This window comes from Pectinophora gossypiella, chromosome 9, assembly GCF_024362695.1.
Source record: "Pectinophora gossypiella chromosome 9, ilPecGoss1.1, whole genome shotgun sequence".
NCBI lineage: Eukaryota > Metazoa > Arthropoda > Insecta > Lepidoptera > Gelechiidae > Pectinophora > Pectinophora gossypiella.
Genome location: NC_065412.1, coordinates 7,843,869 through 7,865,655, shown reverse-complemented (window position 1 = coordinate 7,865,655; position 21,787 = coordinate 7,843,869). Strand labels below are relative to the sequence as shown.

At 34.9% G+C, this 21,787-nt stretch overlaps 1 protein-coding gene across 22 annotated transcripts in view; it reads left to right on the top strand.

Annotated features, from left to right (window-relative positions):
- The window catches only part of LOC126369510 (glutamate-gated chloride channel), a 98,100-nt gene extending 76,946 nt beyond the window's left edge, over positions 1 to 21,154 (top strand). Inside the window, exons 3-17 of one of the 22 annotated variants that reach the window (XM_050013960.1) lie at positions 3,639 to 3,728; positions 7,620 to 7,708; positions 7,817 to 7,912; positions 8,902 to 8,966; positions 9,076 to 9,228; positions 9,317 to 9,337; positions 9,608 to 9,758; positions 9,954 to 10,094; positions 11,435 to 11,587; positions 11,891 to 12,043; positions 12,494 to 12,708; positions 13,799 to 13,849; positions 14,872 to 14,934; positions 15,299 to 15,409; positions 15,787 to 21,154. In XM_050013960.1, the coding sequence (XP_049869917.1) occupies positions 3,649 to 3,728; positions 7,620 to 7,708; positions 7,817 to 7,912; positions 8,902 to 8,966; positions 9,076 to 9,228; positions 9,317 to 9,337; positions 9,608 to 9,758; positions 9,954 to 10,094; positions 11,435 to 11,587; positions 11,891 to 12,043; positions 12,494 to 12,708; positions 13,799 to 13,849; positions 14,872 to 14,934; positions 15,299 to 15,409; positions 15,787 to 15,918 (1,674 nt within the window). In that variant the 5' untranslated portion in view covers positions 3,639 to 3,648 and the 3' untranslated portion in view covers positions 15,919 to 21,154. Of the gene's footprint in view, positions 1 to 3,638; positions 3,729 to 7,619; positions 7,709 to 7,816; positions 7,913 to 8,901; positions 8,967 to 9,075; positions 9,229 to 9,316; positions 9,338 to 9,607; positions 9,759 to 9,953; positions 10,095 to 11,434; positions 11,588 to 11,890; positions 12,044 to 12,493; positions 12,709 to 13,798; positions 13,850 to 14,871; positions 15,043 to 15,278; positions 15,410 to 15,771 lie in introns of those variants that run through there. The other 21 variants (XM_050013959.1, XR_007566723.1, XR_007566724.1 and 18 more) reach the window with 21 other exon arrangements.
- Positions 21,155 to 21,787: the final 633 nt, after the last annotated feature.

Genomic DNA, 21,787 nt, shown 5'->3' with positions numbered 1-21,787 from the left:
GTCGACATACACCGCGATACAACATGTTGTGGTTATAGAAAATAATCACTAATATGAGATACATGTGTATATTGACTGAATCATTCGAATTAAAACCGTATGTGATGTAAATCTTACCACACGACGCTATTTCACTTCATCTTATCATATTTTCACTAACACAATTAGCTCGACAATTACTGTCGGCGATACGACTCGCCACCTATCACGTTGGTCTAACAGATAGTTCGGTGAGGTGTAGGTACTTAGATCATCTTACGATGGATGTACCCCTGAATTCCCCAATTGTGATAGAGGCGTGAGCTTATGTTATGTTGTGTGTGTTGATTTCAAATTGACTCACCTGGAAGCTTTTACATGCAAAGCAAAAAAAAGTAACTCTCCTGTCTCTTGCAACCGAAACAGTAAATAGATAGATAGATAAAATACTTTATTGAGCACAATGGACACAAAATACAGAGATAAGAACAACATATACAGAAAAGCACAGAAGAACAGGCGGCCTTATTGCTCATGCAGCAATTTCTTCCAGGCAACCTTTGGGTACAGGAAAATTTTGTACAAGAATAATAATAGCGGGTTAGTGCATTCTAACAAAATAAATAATTAAAAAAACAACCTACATAAAATAAGTACATTTAACTACATATTATATATAATTATACATAAATACATAATACACATAAATAGTGTCCCTTTAGCCACACTTTGCTGTACTGTAAGCTTATAATATAATATACTATGACTGTACTTAATGTAGATTGACCAAATTGGAGATGTCCTTATAAAAGGTTTAGTACGATCTACTCTGAACCGGCGTGCGAGTATGAAACGATTGATAAATGTGGAGGAAAGAGTGTGTCAGGAGAAAGTGTGTCAGAATCGAAGAAAATACAAATTCCATAGTCTCTGCTTACCCCGGGGGAAATAGGCGTGAGTTTGTGCATGTATGTATGTACTTAAAGCCATGATTTTTGTGTGTTTAAATCCAGGCATGCAGTACACGACAATTGGGTAGTTAAAAGATAAATTATCATATTCTGATTACTAAATAAGGTGACATAAAACGTTTTCTTCTTATTTATGAATTTTAATAACGAAAACTGTAAAAATAAGTGCGACATTTTACCACACTTTTTATTACGTCACAGACTGCTTTTTCATATAAATTGCATAGTCATTTCGTATTTTGACCATTAAAAAATGTAACTGATTTGTCTAGTCGGATCCAACTCGGATGGGCAGCGTTCGGGAAGCTGCGGAATATCTTCTCGTCCAAAATACCTCAGTGTCTCAAGACGAAAGTTTTTGACCAGTGCGTGTTGCCAGTGATGACCTACGGCAGTGAGACGTGGCCGCTTACTATGGGTCTCGTGAGGAGGCTCGGTGTTGCTCAGCGGGCAATGGAGAGAGCTATGCTCGGTATTTCCCTGCTCGATCGAATCAGAAATGAGGAGATCCGCAGGAGAACTAAAGTCACCGACATAGCTCGAAGAATTGCAAAGCTGAAGTGGCAGTGGGCAGGACACATAGCGAGGAGAACCGATGGCCGATGGGGCGGAAAGGTTCTGGAATGGCGACCACGTGTCGGACGACGCTCAGTGGGTAGGCCCGCTACAAGGTGGACCGACGATCTGGTGAAGGTCGCGGGAAGCCGCTGGATGCGGGCAGCGCAGGACCGATCGTCGTGGAGATCCTTGGGGGAGGCCTATGCCCAGCAGTGGGTGTCATACGGCTGATGATGATGATGATGTCTAGTTGGAAACTATCCCATTGACGCGCAGCATTCCGTAACAATGCAATGCAAGGAAAGCCGATTTCTCGCGAGCGTGTTATATCACTAATATCACACCATTGCACAACGTTCATCACGTGTTGCTTAGGTAGACAATAGATACCTGGTTGAAGCTACAAACTCCCAGCCTAAGCCTATTAAACTCAAAATTAGGCCAACTGTACTAAGTGAGACGCATAGTACACAATATTTAGTTTCAGTGTGAGCCGCGCCTAAAGGTAACAATCTGGGAGGGCAATATAAAGAGTTAGCTAACACACTGTTTGTAGAGGTCAATCGTTATCCGATGGTCGTGACCAAATTTTATGATCACTTCCTCCAACTAATAATGATATTATAGCTTTATCCTTTTGCAGGTTAAGCTAGGTTAGGTTAAAACAACTAAAGCCACTACTTATCACTAAAAGCTTATATATAGCACAGTTAATGAGTAGGTATATAAATAATAAATTAAAATTAATATTTTATAAATTAAATCATAGTTAACATATAAAACAATACTTAACATATAAGTGCAATAATATTGTTAAAATATAGTATGATAAATATAAATTGTATCACTAACTAATAATTAAGTATGTTGTCCTCTCTACCAGTTGCAGTGCCCTTACTTCTGTATTTTTACAACACCACAATTTGTACGAACACATGGTCGCAATAAAACATTTCTATTTCCATTTCAAACCTAAAAATTACCTTTGATTAAGTGATAGAAGCTCCAAGGTACCTAAATATGAACTTCAAACTACGGTATGTGACGCATACATAATCTACCACGCTGTTCCACTATGGTTAGTTGATTAGAAACTTCCTTGATCTTGCAAATATTTCCGTTTCCTTAGCAATGAGATTGTTTTCCGGTGACTTATAGTAGATTGTTTTGTTTTTCAAAGTTCTTTATTAGTAATAATAATTTAAATGTTAACTCATAAAAACATAGTCAGCGAGAAACAAAACATCACATTAAAATAAAACGTTTTCAGGCTATAATATAGCCTTTAAAAAACTTACAAAAGAAAAACATTATAAATTGTATACATCTTTACGTACACTATACATTCACTGTATAACTCACTATAATAATACAATTTATAATCAACTTGGACGACGATTATTTTTGGCTTAGGTACATTTGCCTGGAATAGCATCAATTACTTCATCAACCAAATGGGTAACGCGGATAACCCTCACCTGATACAAAAAATAAAATAACATGCCTGAGGGTGCCTATGTGGGCGTAAATCTCGGGTCAGTTATCCAAGAATATGTAGTAGGGTGTCGTAGAGGAAGTATATGTTTTACAAAAGAGGCCCGCAGTGCGCCGATACAGATAAGCGCTGAAAGGGGGAAAACTTTGAGTCGGTATTAAGGTCCTGAAGTGTTTACAGTCGTAAGCCGATTGGCCGCCTCTATGACTAGAGTAATCGGGTCGTCAGGGTCGTACATTCGCGTCCTTAGAAATAAGATAGCAATACTTCTTCCTCTATCGTGTAGGTTGTGAGGTGAACTACCAACCTCATCAACCCTAGTGTCAGGGTTATTGAGCCGCCAAAGGCAGGGGCCTTTAACATGGCTCATGTAACGACTACTTACTTACATCAGTAAGTAGTAACCGGGACCAACGGCTTAACGAGTCTTAGAAGCACGGATCATCTTACTTTTTGGATAATCAGGTGATCAGCCTGTAATGTCCTAACTAAACTAGGGATCACAAAGTGATTTTTGTGATATGTCCCCACCAGGGATTCAATTCGAATTCGGGACCTCCGCATCCAACGCTTAAACACTGGACCACGGAGGTCGTTTACCAATACTAATATGTGTATTATGATGGTTGTTTCAGATGTCCTAATATGGGTTGGTCATGCGTGGTGGCACGCGTCGTGGCCTGCTTCCTCATGCTCGGAAGAGTCTCCGCACTCACATCCGACATGTAAGTACCTACTACATGTAATAAGTACCCTATTCTATGGCAGGACTAAAATTTATTATCTTGTGTTTAGCTATTGTATACTGCAAGAAGAACGAACAAAGCATTCTTCCTCTATTCATTTGTGGCTAAGAATTATAATGGGATCTATTGTAGAAAATAGTTTACTATGCGGCGTGAAAATTATAGCCAACATTATGAGATAAAGGTATTTATTCCATACATTTTCTTTTCTATGATAAATAACAAAGTAAAGAGGTTCACTTCGGGATAAATAAGAAAACATAAAGTAGTGTCAACTACCACCTAATTAATTGTGTATTATATAATAATATTATAATATATTATTTCTGTCATATAACTTATGCAAACTAAGAAGTCAGCACTTATGAGTAGGTAGGTATTACCTACCGTTAATTAAGTGTGGGTACACACGTACAACGCCCAGATGAGCTATATAGAAAATAGAAACACTATGAAAACTATTTCATAGTATTTTTGACAATAACGCCAAAAGACCTTAGCAAAAAACACTTAGCAAAAAATACTTACATAATTATTATGCTCCTCTATTTATCACACTACAGATTATATAGGTATTATTATACTGTTAGAAAAAGGATGGAGAAGACAAAATATTTGCATCGCGAATTAAAATTCCGAGTCACGAATATTCATCATAACCTTCAGTGAAATTCTAAGATTACAACAGAAAATTCCTTTCTAATAATTAAATATTTCATTTTTAATTAATTCCATCCTCGTTATTTATGACCCTGAGGATCTTACTGGCAAAGGTAGAGCACATTAAATTAATCTCGTAAACCCGACAATCCTTTGATTCAATAACTTCGATCGCTAACCTACAAAGCAGCTCTCTGAGACTAAATAATCTAAATTAATTGGAAATACTTAGCCGCTGATGCGGCTAGATTTAAATCCTGCTGCAGAGAAATTCTTTCTCATTTCTCGCGGAATTAGGAGTGAAAACCCAGCGTATTTTCAAACTGGGACGGCTGATTACGATACAATTTCCGAAAAGAAGATTGGATCTATTTTCCCTCACTATTTTTCCATTTTCTGCCCATCAGTGTCACATTCATCGGAAGTCCGTGTTGCTCTATGCATTCATCTCAATAAAGTAACCGCGAATGTTTATTGTTAAATCTTTGTTAGCGGACGATGCAACAGACAACAATAAGCTTTTGGTTAATTTGTGTTTATTAGAGCCCAAAATACATTAGAAAAAAATATTTTTTTATTTTATTAGTTATTTAATAATGGCAATAAATAATAAATTCACATAATTAAATCCACCACAGGCTTCGTCAAAAAGGAACTTAAGACAAGAATAAACCATAAATCCACAAAAGTTTCGTCAAAAAAAAAAAAAATATTAGATCTAAATAATTCAAATAGACATTGGGCGATTATAGCTTGACATCTTTTAGAAGTAATTGAAGGAAGATACTATGAATACGATAGAGTTAAATAATAAATACGGCCCAATGTGATAAATTATGTATGGACTTACTTTACACTGGCGATTTTGCGTGAAAATCTGTTAGCAAGTTCGTCTTTGGAAAGTGAAAGCGGTCATCTCTGAAGATTACATAAGTCTGTCTCTGGATTTAATCTAAGTCTTATTTCCGATTAGGCTTGAGAAGGTAACAGTTATATAGAGTTACTATTAATATTAGTGTGGATTGTCCCTTAATCGACAGTGTGAGTAACAAAGTGGCGAGAGTGGAAGGGAGCGAGGCGGCCACCTGGATGTAACGCGGACCCTCCGCCGCCGCCGACCAACCGTGAACACGTTCCATTTATACTCTACACTGCACCTACCTGCCTCAGTCGATACCACAGGATTAGGCTAAATGCTTATTGAGCACCTACATAATTTATAGAATAGGGATGAAAGTTCTCTATATTTGCCCAAGGTGTGTTCATAGTGTCTGAATATTCCAGATTCAGAATTCATATTCTGCCATATACAAATACTTGTTATCCACAGACGCACAAGTCTCTTAGGTAACAGTATGTGTATAATCCGTTTGGCTGACTTATCCTAGCTTACCCGGAACTTCTGATTTCAAGAATTATAAACTTCCATCGAACGGCCCTCGATCGATGAAACATTCTAAATATCGCCTCCAAGTTCTCCTACCAAGTTGAACAGCTAGAGCGACGACGATATACCTAACTTTTATCCTTTAAGAATTTAGAGGATCCCCGCTATAAAGTGAACATACTTCATTGTACCCGCTTAGATCGTAAAAGAAGCATTTTATATCGCACATATCGGAGTAGATAGCATTTGTAATAAAATATCAATTTTATTAGAAAGTACCTCGTTAACATTTTTCATGATTTAACCACGAATGGTTTTATTTCCTTCGTCTTCAAAGATGCACCTAGAAGAGAACAAAGAACTTTAAAAATTCAGGATCTTATTTTGTAGAACCATCTTCTACCTCGCTCTCGTACAGATTCAAAAGATTGGACGAAAAGTTTGTTAGGAAACTAACAAGCTATACCGCAGAGGTGAAACTTTCTATCTATAAAAGTTTCTACTATCACATAAACCTAGATTTTAAAATATCGAATTTTCCAGATTTAAACGACAAAACTTATTGCAAATAATTTAAAAACCTTTAAGTATTACGTTTCTATGAAGAATCTACTGCCACAATCTGCGTCTTGATATCTACAATATTATTTTTCATACATACATACAAAAACTCACGCCTATTCTATTCGTCTATTCTTTTTCAAATTTTAAAAGATACTCATCTCGGGTCTTATTTATTTTTACTAGTTGATAGATGCCCGAATAAGTTTTAGGTAAGTACTCTAACAGAAAAGTATTTTTTGCATTTCCTAATGCGAGCTCGACATATCGTGGCAGTGGTAACCGGATGACACGTCCAGGAAACAGATTATACTCGTAAATCTTTCAGCTATTCCATTTATTTTCTGAGCATTAAGTAAAATACAATTATTTTCAGAGTTCCGTTTCGATGTTATTTCTGAGATCTTATCATACTTTTTCAAACTATTTGTTAAAAGTAAGTACTCACACTCGTCACTTTGGCATAATTATGTTTGGTTTATAATATGACTTCGTATATGCGCCGCTTTACTTAAATTGTGACTTAATATTCGAAAACATGTTCTATTCAAATGCAGATGTTCACATTAATAGCATAATCAAGTTAACAGCCAATTTAGTATGTTATTAGAGACAAGCGAACACGCTTCAAAGCACATTGTCTGAAACTGTTGATTGAATCTGTTATCAACAGCCTGCCTGTTCACATGATAGGCATTGTTTCAACCAATAAGCAAACTTCTATTTGGATGCGCATATTGAACAACATGTAATACTACCACTCTTGTGAGTTGAAAGTTTAATCTGTCTTTCGAACCCCTCTGTGTTTGCTTGATACCAAGACATTGTCTCAGTTTACTATAGTGTTAATAAGCTATTCTAGTAGGAAGGTAATAAGTCTAATCTAAAATCAATACCCACTGCGTTTCTGCCGTCTTGCGGCACACGCTTAATTTGCTATGATATGCGACGTTGATGAATTGTTTCGCTTACTAATCGAGCCGGTCATTAATAACGTGGCTGAAACAAAAGCGGTAACAATCCTATTATACAAACTAGTAATTTTCTTTCGTCCTAACAAATGTTTTTTTTTTCGATAATGGTTGTAAAAGATCCTAAACCAACAAAATTATTAATATTAACTAAGTAATTGTCATTGTTGGCGGCTCAACGTATTGTGAATTTGATAAATGGAGATATTCCATTAATAATAAGTACTCATCTTTTTAACACGATATTTCAATCCTTGTTTTTTTCTAAGATTAAACTTTTCTTATTCACAGCTTCGCAGCGGGAAAGTCGGACAAAGAGATACTGGACAATCTTCTGAAAAACTCCCGCTATGACAAAAGGCTGCTTCCGCCAGTTGATGGTAAGAATCCAAATACTTTGTAAAGACCATCATTCATTTCATAATGCTAATTCATTGTTAGCCTTGTTTTCGAATAAACGAATGGTACAAAACTAATATACGTTGCAGATCCGGAATTTTGTTGTGGGCTAACATCGCCAAACGACTCTCTGTCACAAAATAAAGTGGGGTTTTCGTCGCTGCGGCCCCGCTCGCACAACCGTGGTGCGTTGTGTTCCATGTTTATGAAAAGAGAAATATAATCCATGTGTTATATCTGTATAGAAGTCTTGTTTACTATATTCCACCAGCATGTAGTGTTTACGTCTAAGTTGTCTTTCACGCAAATGTAGATACCTTGTCCTTCGCTTTGGTACTTTTGTTTACTTCAATCGACACAAAATGTATTCATATTTTATTATGTGTGTGCACCCCATTTTGATGTACTTATAGCTGTAGAATACAAATTGCGTACCAACACAATCAAATGTATCAGATATTATTGTGTGTCCAAAATTATTCACTACCCATACTATTCTCAAATTATACCATTAAATTAAGTATTCTTACGAAACTCAATTTTTCAGTACAAGCATGTAAAAAATCAACAATATAGTTATGATTTTTCGCATTAAGCTTTTTTACCTTCTGATGATTTTCTCTTTTCACAAACATTCAACACAGTTATTAGATTCTTGTATTTTGTGAAAGTCATCCGTTACTTGTTTTCTTGCTGAATCGGGTCTGCATTTTCTTACTTTCAATTAATATTTCGCGGTATTTTAAATAATTTCTGCAGTTCATTTGCAGTTTGCCTTTCTCGTTCAGCTGTTTTCTGTTATTATGTATAATCAGATAGGAAGAATATAAAGACGATAAGATCAAATTATATTATTAATGGGTAACCACTAAGGAATAAACGTAGCGCTCTGTTTTGTGTACCTTAAAGTTACTACTCAGTGTCCCTGCTTCTTGTGGTAGGTGATGGACGGCCATGAACCCCAAACCTTTAGAATATTAGATAAATGCACTATTTTTATGCATTTCCCTATACTTTCTTAGACATGGAAAATACCTTTTTTACATGAAATTGTCTCTGTAGTACACTCTATCAATATGGATTATTTAGATTTATGGCATGATAAATTATTGTTACATTGTACTTCTAGTGTACTCCGCTGTTTTCTGGACTTTACTTAATCTTTACTTTTCAGGCGTCCTCACCGTTAACGTTAGCGTGCTACTTCTTAGTTTAGCGTCTCCAGATGAATCTAGTCTCGTAAGTAAATTTTCTTTATAATATTATAGATTATTTTCTTCTAAAAGCTTTCCGTATTCAATTAAATGCACAAGCAAGTACTAAAAGAATTTGCCGTCGTCCATTTCAGAAATACGAGGTAGAGTTTCTTCTGCAGCAGCAATGGTACGACCCTCGGTTGCGGTACTCCAACCAGTCGCACTACGATTTCCTCAACGCCATCCACCACCACGAGGACATCTGGCTGCCTGATACCTACTTCATCATGCACGGTGACTTCAAGGTCAGCCTCTGACCCAGCTCCGCTATCTTTAACTACAATAACTACTGTTTTATTTATACTAACTTTTTCCATGTGCTCTCTTCTGAAGGAGTATTCTCAACATTCATGGGTATTTATATTATAACACACATGTACCGCTTAATCTCCACTGGCTCCATCGTTGTACATACATTGTTTTAGATTAATCGGCTTCTCGTGTTCGTTTCTATTCAAGAGTTTTGCAAAATTTCTTCTCATCTCAATTAGGCTTCAAATAATTTGTACTTTAGTCTAAACTTCCTAGAAACAGGAAGGCTTTTAGTTTTGATCATTTTATCATAAGCTTTCTTTAGTCTCACAGATTAGTATGTTTATCGTTTATATTTCGTGTTGATTCCAGGATCCAATAATACCGATGCATTTCGCATTGCGTATTTACCGCAACGGTACCATCAACTATCTGATGCGACGGCATCTGATCCTATCCTGTCAGGGGCGGCTCAACATCTTTCCTTTTGATGACCCATTGTGTTCATTTGCCTTAGAGAGTAGTAAGTAAACATACCTATATTTGTAAAAAATTGATTCAATTACTTACTTATGTTGTCCTGATAAGTCTCATTTACATATCTGTCGAAATTTCACGATTCGTCTAATATCAAAATTAAACCTTCTTTAGAAGCTTTAGTTTCACCAACGATTCTAAGTGACTGATTATTTTACTTATCTCCCTGTGTAAAATCTAGTATCATACGAGCAATCAGCGATAACGTACGTGTGGAAGAATGACGAGGACACGCTCCGGAAGTCACCGTCGCTGACTACCCTGAACGCGTACCTTATTCAGAACCAAACCATCCCGTGCCCCATCAAGGCGAGCTGGAGAGGTATGCTCCACACGATCGCTCTCCGATTGACATGTCATCGCTTGCATGGGCACTCGCAGGTGGCCACAACAGCGCCCACTTACAGACAAAGTACACAATCATAACTAATTATTGCAAGAAAATCGTCTTCAACAAATCAAATTTCTAGCTACTTTGTAATGAATTTGTAAAAACTACAGCGTTTATAATAGTTCTTCAATTGCTTTTTGCTAACAACTTTAATAGTTTCCACTGAAACAACCTGCCGGCGCCCATGGTCGCTTACTATACTTATTATAATCGACGAGATATATTTTACGTAGTTTAGCCTCCAACAAACCTTCTCTTTTGTTACAAGCACACCCTTATACTTTGCACAAGAAAGGATCAGAGATATTTTATGTAATCGAATTGAAATTCTGATTAACTCTTTTCAGCTTGGTCTTGATTTAAGTAAATATTGATTTTAAAATTTGTTTTCTTTGTCGTCGGAAACGAAGTAGAAGCTTCTTGTGTGTACTGAAACTTAATGTTCTGGCAATTTGTATGAACTGCATAGCTAGCGGATAAGCATGTTCATTAGTATTTCATTGTGGTAGTTTAGTACTTGTCATAGAGGATTGAATAAAAAATCAAGTAGAGGGGTTGTAATAGCTAGAATGATATCTATCGTTTGTGCAAAAATTTGAAGTGTAGAGTGTAAGACTTTGTTACCGTCTTTGCAAGCAGCTGAGGGTAATTCACTTTACGAAGAAGACGAAGAGCTGACATGTAATCTTTGCCAGAGACGCTTTGAGGAGCAAGGTACCTTACATGGGACGGACACGGCTCCGTCCGCTCTCATCGTAATTATTGATATTTTTGGCTTATGTGTGAGTAAATGCGTTGTTGTGTTAACTTCAATGTATATTATGAAAGCCGTTGAAGACAACTTCTAAGACGTTTCCTGTAAATTTCACCAACTTCAAAGAGATACCATGATCATTCATCATTTCCATGCACGAGTCGTAAGTAGACTTTGTAGATGTGACTGCACCGATGTTATTAGTTTGCTCGAACGTTGCCCGATTATTTTTTATAACAATTACAAACTTTTTATCATTCACAAACATGTGGATACAACACGCATTACTCAAACATATTCTTACGATTGTTAGTAGTTAGTCAATTAGATTGTTTTCCTTTGCTGTGTAAAGAAAATGTAATATTTTACAAGGCCACTGAATAGAGTTATTTGGAATTTTGACGCCATACCTCCGACCTCGTGTCCGTATCACACTTGCTATCGAACAAAGTACAATCACCTGCTTCTGTATTGTTGTACATTGTTCGAGTATTACGTAATTATATTAACTCCGCAGGTAACTACAGCTGTTTAAAAGTCGACCTAATATTTACAAGAGACCGAGCGTTCTACTTTACAACAGTATTTATCCCGGGAATAATCCTGGTGACGTCATCTTTCATCACGTTCTGGCTGGAATGGAACGCGGTGCCAGCCCGGTCCATGATAGGTAACTGGCTGGCGACCGAAGGCCCTCAATCTTGCATTTTGCATCTTCTCTCTACTAGACATAGCTGGGGCTGTCTATAACACGCTGTCTTTTACTTTCGCAGGTTACGCTTCCTCGTTGGCAATGTAAATAACACTTAAAGTCCGTTTCATAAGAGCTCAGACGTTGTCGCGGCTTGAAAACTTAATGATGCTCTCTTTATTAACATCTTATGAAACAGAGCTTTTCACACTTGCCAACGAACACAAGCGAGCGTAGTTTTTGGATGTAATTATTATTTTTAGATTATGCTTGACGTTCTAGGTAATTACAGCTGCCTGAGGGTGGACCTCATCTTCACGCGGGATAGATCATTTTACTTCACCACAGTTTTTATTCCCGGCATCATATTGGTGACATCATCGTTTATTACTTTTTGGCTGGAATGGAATGCCGTGCCTGCTAGAGTCATGATAGGTTGGTTTTATTTATTTTTGACACAAATGACAAACACAAACACATTTTGATCACACAATCATGTTAGATAATTTATACTGTAATGAAAAACACTTTGTAAGATACAAGCTTAAACCATTTATTAAAATCAGGAATCGTGTACAGGAAATCCCACTTTCTTCTTATATGTAATTAATGTAGTTTTAAATCGATGTTTAGAATAGTTGGCAATAACGTATTGTTGCAATACGATTACGGCCAAGTAAGTAATTAATTGTTCGCATGAAACGTGCCTTTTTATTACTTACGCATAAATAAATGTAATATTTATTATGGCATGTAGAGATACTTTTCACACGGCTTACGCTTATTTACTACGCTCTTTCAATTACTACTGATTACTACTTTAATTTACATAAGATATATTGTAATCAACAAGAGTTGACACTAATATGTTTCTTTTTGTAACAGGTGTAACGACGATGTTGAATTTTTTCACAACATCAAACGGTTTTCGGTCGACTCTGCCGGTGGTGTCAAATTTGACAGCTATGAACGTTTGGGACGGAGTGTGTATGTGTTTCATCTACGCGTCGCTATTGGAGTTCGTATGTGTGAACTACGTGGGTCGGAAGCGGCCCTTACACAATGTAGTGTACCGCCCGGGAGAAAACCCTGTCACCCAGGTGAATATACCCTCCTTTTGTCAACTGAATCATGTGTCATCGATGTCGTTTTCTCTGGTAGCACCGCATAGTAGCGGTTATATTGCACCCGCTAGTGAGTTTAATACAAAATCCTGTGTAGATTATAACTTATTAAATAACAAACATAATTCGATCAAAAAGTCGACAAAGAAATAGTTGACAAATCTCGTTTCCAAATAATACATCATACCTATTTGAAATAATAAAAGTCTAACAGTTAAGTGTGGCTGTTTCATGTAAATACACTTGCCTCCAAGATGGATTTAACAACGTTATGTTCTTCTCATAATTGTCTAAGCACTTCTATTTTATATTCTAACTAAAACGTAATTCCGCAGAATTACATAACTAAATTTACGAAGGAATATCTAACCATAGTGAATCCACTGACTTTAAATTAAGCGGCGGCCACTTTTAGGTACTCCGTATTAATTATAATTTGGGGATCGATTAAACAATTCCTTCGTAAATTCTTTACTTTTTCTCTCTCTTTACTCTTTGCAATGTTTTCTTAGAGTATCTTAACAACAAGACATCGCATGTGCTCGATGTGTGACTCTGTTCCGGAACAAAAGCAATGTCATGTTGTTGTATTTCTTTCTTCTAAAGCATGCTTCACATTTTTCAACTCTTCTGCATGTATTTGACTCAGATGTTAAAATATACTGGGTAGGCCAGAATCCATCACACAATATCATCTGCAATCGTGTCAGTACCATTACCTACACCAAGAAAGACTATTTTGTGTGGCCATATCTTGCAGACTTATCGAAAACTTTCTTGCTTTTCGAAATTATGATTAGTTTTGCTTTTCACCAATTGTCATAGCAATGAATGTTTTATCAATGTTTAATAAACAAATTAGCAAAATTAGTTTTTTGTTGTGATATTTAGAAAACATTGCAAAGATTTTTGGATATTCGAGTCCTGGACTTAGACAATCCGCGGTTTGGTGAAGTCGTTGGCGTGGTAGGGCGTTGTTGTGGCCACTACAATCTAGTCGATGTTCACGAGCACTGTCCGACCATCTGTCACGAGTGAACAAACTGTGTGTGTGGTGTGTTCACAGCGACTGCCCGCAGTGTTGAGCAGAATTGGCATTATACTGGCCAGCCCCCTGGTAAGAATAATCCGCCATCTTCATTGGCACTTTCGGGACGTTTTTCTCTTACATTTCTTTTGAGCACTTTTCCTAAACAAATCTCCAAAGCTCGGACACCTTTACACGAGGTAAATTGTGACGTTTTACGAAAGAAGGCATTACTTTATTAGTATTTATGTTCGTTTTTATTTTTGCTTGCGTACCTACTTTCTAAGAGAGCAGGAGTTTAAAGGCCTTAAATACATACAGACTAATAAAGTAAATTGTACCTTTAACCATAGAACATCACAATAGGACGAAAAGAAATATAATAGATAACGATTCCACAATTTTAATTAGGGCACGGTCACATCCACCGCATGTCCATTTCTAGTTTGTCAGTAGTTTTATGTACTGTTTGTGTGTGTAGTGTGTATTTGAATTGAATCTTGAATGCTGAAATTAACCCTTTAAATAATTTAATTGCATACCTATACAACGATCGCTTGAGAACCGAATCTGAAGTAAATGAGACACGCTTAATATTCTACTTCGATTGAAATATAAAAAACCAAAACAAGCATGGTTAAAATGAACAATAATCATCATACTTTTAAGTACTTACCTAGATAAAAAATACACAGCAAATCTTTTTAAAATTAAATAAAATGATTTACCTAATCACCTTCAAGTAAATATATAAAACCAAGAAAAAAATTATAAAATTTTTGATGAATTGTATTTGTCAGTTGACCAGGACCAGCAATGACAAAAAGTTGAATCACTTGGAATTAGTTTCCCAACTAACGATCTCCTACTTGAAGATGATAAAGCTGTTCGTACAACAATAATTTGCTTTCGCAAGCAAAAAAACCATTGATCACTGACACAGAGGCCTTACTACAAAGCTCTTTTTTTACATCTAAGCATAGCAAAATATTATTATGATATAGGCAAGTATGTCGAATGCTTTGTCAAAATCAACTAAATACGTACGCAGCTTTGATAGATCACTTCTTGAGTTTCATGCTTCAGCTAAATAAAAATGCGCATTTATGTAGGAGGCGGTGGCATTCCTCAGTTGGGCAATGTCAGAGACGCCGCCGCCGGAGCCTAGTGGTGCTGTAAGTGACGTCACAAGCCCCATTTGCCCCACATCACCCCTGACCTGATTGATATCACGAACTAACGCATCATTCTTATTTAAACGCTGCTTCGGATTGCCACAGCCTGTAAGTATGCTACATTTACCACTCCTAATCACCTATTCCGATACACCATCAAAAGATTTACCGTTGTGTTCGAAGAAGTACCCATATTTTCATACAACCCCTGGTTCGATTATTTCTTCATAAATCAGCATACAGCAGTCTTAACTGCATTTTCCATTCAATAATAAAATCACTGGCTCGTTTCATAAGTATGGCACAATTTTTCACCCTTATCTTTTATGGGGTGTGCATTCAAGTGACTATTTGTTTTTTAAAGGGTGATAAAAAGCGGGATTCCGCGGGGGCTGCGGATCTGGTGACGTGTGCAACATGTACCGGCCCGCCCGGGTCCTGTACCCACACCACCAACAACGGGGGTGTCTCCGAGGTAATTATCATCATCATCCATGTCTGGTACAGTCACGAACTTTAACACGTATGCACTATTGTAACACGCCATATTACAATCTCGTGACTCTACAATGTTACATTTCTTCAATAACAAAAAAGTAATTAGGTATTACATCATCGCCTAAATTTTTCATCAAAACTACTACTTACCTAACATTAGAAGATGTATTTCTCCTCTGAAATTATACCTTAGTTTTAGCTAGGTACGAACAGCGTTTTTTTGTCCAGTTTTGTACCTACATTCCCAGAATGCTATCAGAATCGAGCTTTAAGCGTGTATCGACTGGCATATATAATTGGCTACTTCCATCTTTCATTTGCAAAAATAATTTCTTGCAGCCATGTTTCGTCCAGGTTCGCAAAAAAGAACCGCCGCACCCGATCCGCGTGGCCAAGACCATCGACGTCATCGCGCGCATCACCTTCCCCACTGCCTACGCCGTGTTTCTCATCTTCTTCTTCATCCACTACAAAGCCTTCTCTTAATGCTGTCTCCGCTACTCCGCTGTGCCGGGCCGCTTCACAGACATATACTCCTAGGTATTGTGTATTTTTACATCCTATATTTTTACCAATATCGTCACAAATTTGTATAAAGTACGCTGATATTTTTGATGAGTGTCAACATTCGTTACGAATTGTGATTATACCCACTATGGGTATCATATTTAACTTAAAACATAGATATAAGGACAAATTAAGCTGAAGGCTATCGTTGCAGCTTTCTATTGTTAAATAATTAGTGTCGGTAGAGATGGATGCGAATTTTCTACAGGTTTTGAAATAGTTTTCGTTGAAAATGTTCATAGGTCGATGTTTATAATGTACGAGGTAAGATTTACTTTCTTGTGTATATGAAAACTTATGATAGGATAATGAGGGATCAATAATGTAATATATGAAAATCTTGTATCAGTGACACTAGAGGGTTCTACACTGTATCTGTGAATGTGGAAGTGGTCGGTGAGAAGGATGTTCCATCGTCCTGAGATAAAGAAATCTATTTCAAACCTAAAGACAGTCCAGTTGTATTAAACTGCTTATACTAAAGTAAGATAGTAAAAGACATTATAACTTTTATATATTTGGATCTAATCACCATAGTCATTAGTTTATTCATATACACCCAAATAAGTTGTGATATAATTATTAAAGGTTGATATATGTTTATGTGGTACATTGGCTCGTTTGAAATATTGAGCAATTTAAAAATTGTTTGACTTAATTATGTTCACAATAAACGCTGTTAATAAGTATATTAAGTATAGACATTTACGTAAAGCTCAAATTGTTGTAATCTCTAAAGTTTAAAATACTTATGTGTTTTTATCTCATATACACGTGATGGCTTGTTTGACATTTGCTTTATGAACTACTGCCATAATAAATATTTCGTTTCCGCTCGAAATTATCACTATAATTGTAGATATAAATAAAAATCGCTAAACTTCAATAATTAGTCATACAAATCACGTCTATATGAGTTAAAAGAGAAATACCTTTTTGTTTTAATCGGTAGTTGTTGATAATTAGTTCTTGTAAATTAATTTATTATTGTTACTATTGAATGGCACTTTATTGTTTATACTAACCATGAACATGCCTTCTTCTGATGAAACTCTATACCTAATTTGCCTGAAAACGTTTTGCTAGTTAAATTATAATGTTGTTTAAGTACCAGCTGTAAATAAAATTAAATTGATTCAATTACACCTGTCAATACGTAAGGTATATAAATGTGTACCAAATATGGTACACTTATAAAATTTTGTGCTGTGAGGTCATGTAATGTAGTCGAATTTGTCGCAATTTTTATAGTTTTCGATTTATATTTTGCCTTGTAATTTGATGCTATTGCAAGCGATAGAAATATTAACTAGGTATACTTATAAACTAAATAAGTGAAGTGAACATTAAAAACATACATAATATGATCGAAGTTACTTTCGAAAATCAATCAAAAATTTAATCAATCGTTTCGATCGACGTTATGCCTTTTGCTTTTTAAAGCGCGGACCAAAGAGTCAACTGTTTTGGAAATAGATTTATGTCTAAATTATTATATTATATCTATATATAAAAAGTAAACAATACAATATAAGAAAAAGTGTTTAGCTGTGCTTTGCTATTTGATTTACATTGTATAGGAACTTTAAAAAAATAATAAAAATCACAGCACAATAGGACGTTGTTAGACATGTCTGCAGTTCAACACTGTAAAAATATAAATATTTCACAGAGCTATCTAGTACCTTTTACCTTAATTTACTTTTATTTCTCATTTCAAAGCTTAAACAAAATCCTTGTACCGTGTCAGTAAAAGAGAACAATATTAGAGAAAGAACTTTATTAGGAATAGATACATTGCAGCAGTCAATGATATGCATGGGTACGTAAATGTCCTAAATACTTTAATTGTAAAGAAAAGTAAATTCAGAAACCAACGTTATAATATACAAAACCCCTGTATGCAAGTTACTGAACCTTGCCTAGCACTTAGCAAAGCACTCTTGTGTTAGGCTAGCACTTATTAAGTGTACAACGTCCTTTCATATTACTTAAAAAAAATCTTATTGTGTTTACCTGATCTTTCGACTTCTTCTACAGTCTTTTACAAATCGTTATTAAAAATGTAAACTATTTTTGAAAACACTATGCTACAATCACTTACAACTTTCGTAAATTCTACTTGATGTTACTCGTTGAGTTCCAATATGATCTCTGTTACTTATATATAAAAAGAACCTACGTTTCTTAACTACCTATTTATGTATTAAAATATTATATTAAACATTAAAAGTACCTATAAATAATGACCATTCCTTAAATTTTTGGGTAGACACAAAGTGATACTACTTTAATTCGCAATTTATACTATTAATGTAAGATAAAAATAACATATCATTCGCTTTATAAGATACATACTTAAATTATGCTACATGTTAAACTTATAACCATATTCTATGCTGCCTTTACATATATATATATATATATATATATATATATATATGATATTCTTTACATAATTGCAATACAACATACTTACAACATATTATTTTGTTGTTTAATAATGTATCGATAAATTCAAAATGTACTTATACATACTTTTTTATTACGAATTGCAATCACATTAGATAGGTTCAAATACCTATAGCGTACTGTTTAAGGACACGTAGATACCTACATAGGTGTATATTTTTATGCCATATTCTTTATTGAAACTGTTGTATGCAGGGGGTGAAGAAGGCCATATCGAAGCTATTAATTTAAAAAAAACAATATTTCAATTACATTTGCGCATATAAAAATAAGTGCGCAATTCAAACATTATTATAATTCCTTTTAAGATGAATTGCTTCGATGTGGCTGTTTTAACCCCTCCTTCTCAATAATATGTTGGACAACCCTCACGTCATTCACCGAAACAACTATTATTAGTTTCACCACGGCCAAAATAAAAGTTGTTAAAAAAGCTATACGTTTGTAAAACGTCTTTGTTTGTCAAATATCTGAAGTTTATCACTTTAGAAGTGAATAAAAAATATATGGAATGGTTACAAATAATATAAAATATATAAATCCTTTATTTTTTATTTATAACGTCTAAATACGTATACAATACTATGTAGGTATGTTTATTATTTTTAGAGCTCATTTAACATAAAGCTCCTCCCCTTGTGACTATCGAATCAAGAGTGAAATTACAAATCTAAAAATCGCCCAAAATGAGAGATTTAAATACCTAGTACAAATAAGTCGCTTGCTAATAATATATTTATCCAATAAGTGTTTTGTACCTAATTAAGGTATATTTGTACCATAGTGTGCTGTACCATAAAAACAATAATACCGTAGTATGTCTTGCAACGTTCCCGACGTGTACCTACCCTTCAATTGCTTTAGCACTAGGCTGCACAGGTCGAGTGAATAGCTAATTATTACAACAGGGTAAAGGCCACATCGAAATCGAAGCAATTCTAAAAAAAGCAATATTGCTCTTTGACATTTGCGCATATAAAAGTTACTGCGCAATGCAAACAAATGTCAAATTATATAATTATTGCTTTTTAGATGAATTGCTTCGATGTGGTGTTTTTAACCCCTCAGAACGTTATCTTAATTTATGAATTTACTTATCCAGAAATAATAATACTCTTGAATACCCTGTAGTCGAATAGACGTGTAGTCGAACTATTAAATTAGTTTTTGTTATTATATCCTATCCACAAAAAGATTTTGTGAATGTCAAAATACTCAAAATTGTTATTATTAGCGCACTCAGTACCTTACTGGTATTATTTTTTATTGTATGTATATATGTATTATTTTGTATTATTTTTTATTTTATTTTTTTGTTTTATATTATTTTGTTGTTTTTTTCATTATTATTATATTTCAAAACGAAGACTTTATTTTTAGGTTGAATTAGTTAATTGTGGTTAATAATTATGTATTACTAACGGAAAAAAAAACAACTTTTCATACGCCGCTGAAGCCTATCTAGATAAAGAATTCGTGTGAATAATAATTGTACAATATAATCTTTTAGTAGTAATGTTAAGTGAAACTGTAAGTAATATTTGAGATGCACGAAAAGACATTAGTGAGATATATAAAACCTACATAATAATAGCAAGAATATGTATATCTTGCATCCGGTGATTCTTGTAGAGTATTTATTAACCTACCTATCTAAGTAAAGGAGCACGTTGTTAATTATTATGTCAAACAAATTTTTAATACTTTCTTTAATTACTTAATAATAAAACTTAGGCACCAATCCGTTATTTTCCAAATTTAAACTGCCCAAGTACCTACCTTTACTTCAAAATTTTAAGATTTTTCTGCAAAAAATGGTTACGAACAAGTGTTTGTCGAGGATGTTTAATGTGTTCAGATAAAATGTACAATACGATCAATTATTAAAGATATTAATGCACTTGACATTGATTTGCGCCCCAGTTTGGGCGCCAAATTCTATATGGAGAAGACGTCAATCTTTTAAGAAGGATTTTGATCACCTATTCAGCAGAAAAATCTACAGAAAAAGTCTTATTCAAGTCTTACACAGCTTATAACGTATTACTAATAATATCAAGTAAGTCTCGTATATCCCGTACCTACTTAGCACAGTTAAAAGTAGGCGTTAGACGAGTGTTGCAATAAAGCCTTAAGTACGTAATGTTGCAAGGAATAACAAAGACATCAAACATTTATTTGCCTTAAATTTCTAAAGCATTATTATTAATAATGTAAACGTAAAGTAAGAACTGTATTTTCTAAAAAAATAAAATAAAGTCCGTCATGTTAAAAGTAAAATGAAAGCATAAACATATTTTTATTATACTTAAGAAAAACAATCGTATAAAAGTAGTTTCAATGACGAGATTCGCGTATAAAGTATCAAATTTTATAGTTCACTGGTTTATCCGGCAATTAGAGGCATTTTGCATAGAACATAGTTTTCTCACGAAGCTATTACGAGTGCACCGCACTTCCTGCACTCGATTTTGAATGCTAAAACACATTATGTTTAGTTTAGTTAATTATTTATGAATTGCAACCACACGTTCATATTTTGTACTTATAGTTAGAATTTATAAAAATGAACACCGACACGCATCGCCTTTGTAAATAAATGTCAACGCGATGACCGTCTGTTTGTATTGTGGCATTGTAAATAATTTTATTGTAAAATTTATGAATTACAATTTTCATCAAATAAAACACAAATTCTATTCGAATTTCATTATTATATCCCGCCATCCTTTAGCTATAACCAGTGACTTAGCTATCTAAAAAGAAAATAATGATGACCTAAGTGTGAATCTCTGATGATACCAGCTGGCCGTGTAGGGTGTAGGTACATATCCTGTACTATAATATCCCCGAACACTCCATACAAAAATATCATTCTTACCGAGTGCCAAATAACGCATAAGTGCGAGCGAGACCCACAGTATAGGTTGTTAGTATCATTTTTATGCTATGCGTATTATAAATTCGTCGGGTAATATTTGTTTAGAGTATGGGGAACTATCAAAATTTGAGGACATTCAACACAGTAGTCAACAACAGTAGCGACACCTGATGGGAGAAATAGGCAGTTTTTATCCTCATTTCAAGAATATTATTATTTATGTTTGGTGAACGTAGCCTGGACAGTCCTTTGGATAGTATAAGGTACCCAATCAGAATTGAATCAGAACATGGTTGTAACGCCATCTTGTATCGAGAGGTGGGTACTAACTTTACTACCATGATAAAATTTAATAATAGCAAGTTATGGAAATCTATGTTCTATAGTAAGCTTAATAAAAACAAATTTATGAGATTTTGTAAAACTATTATGATA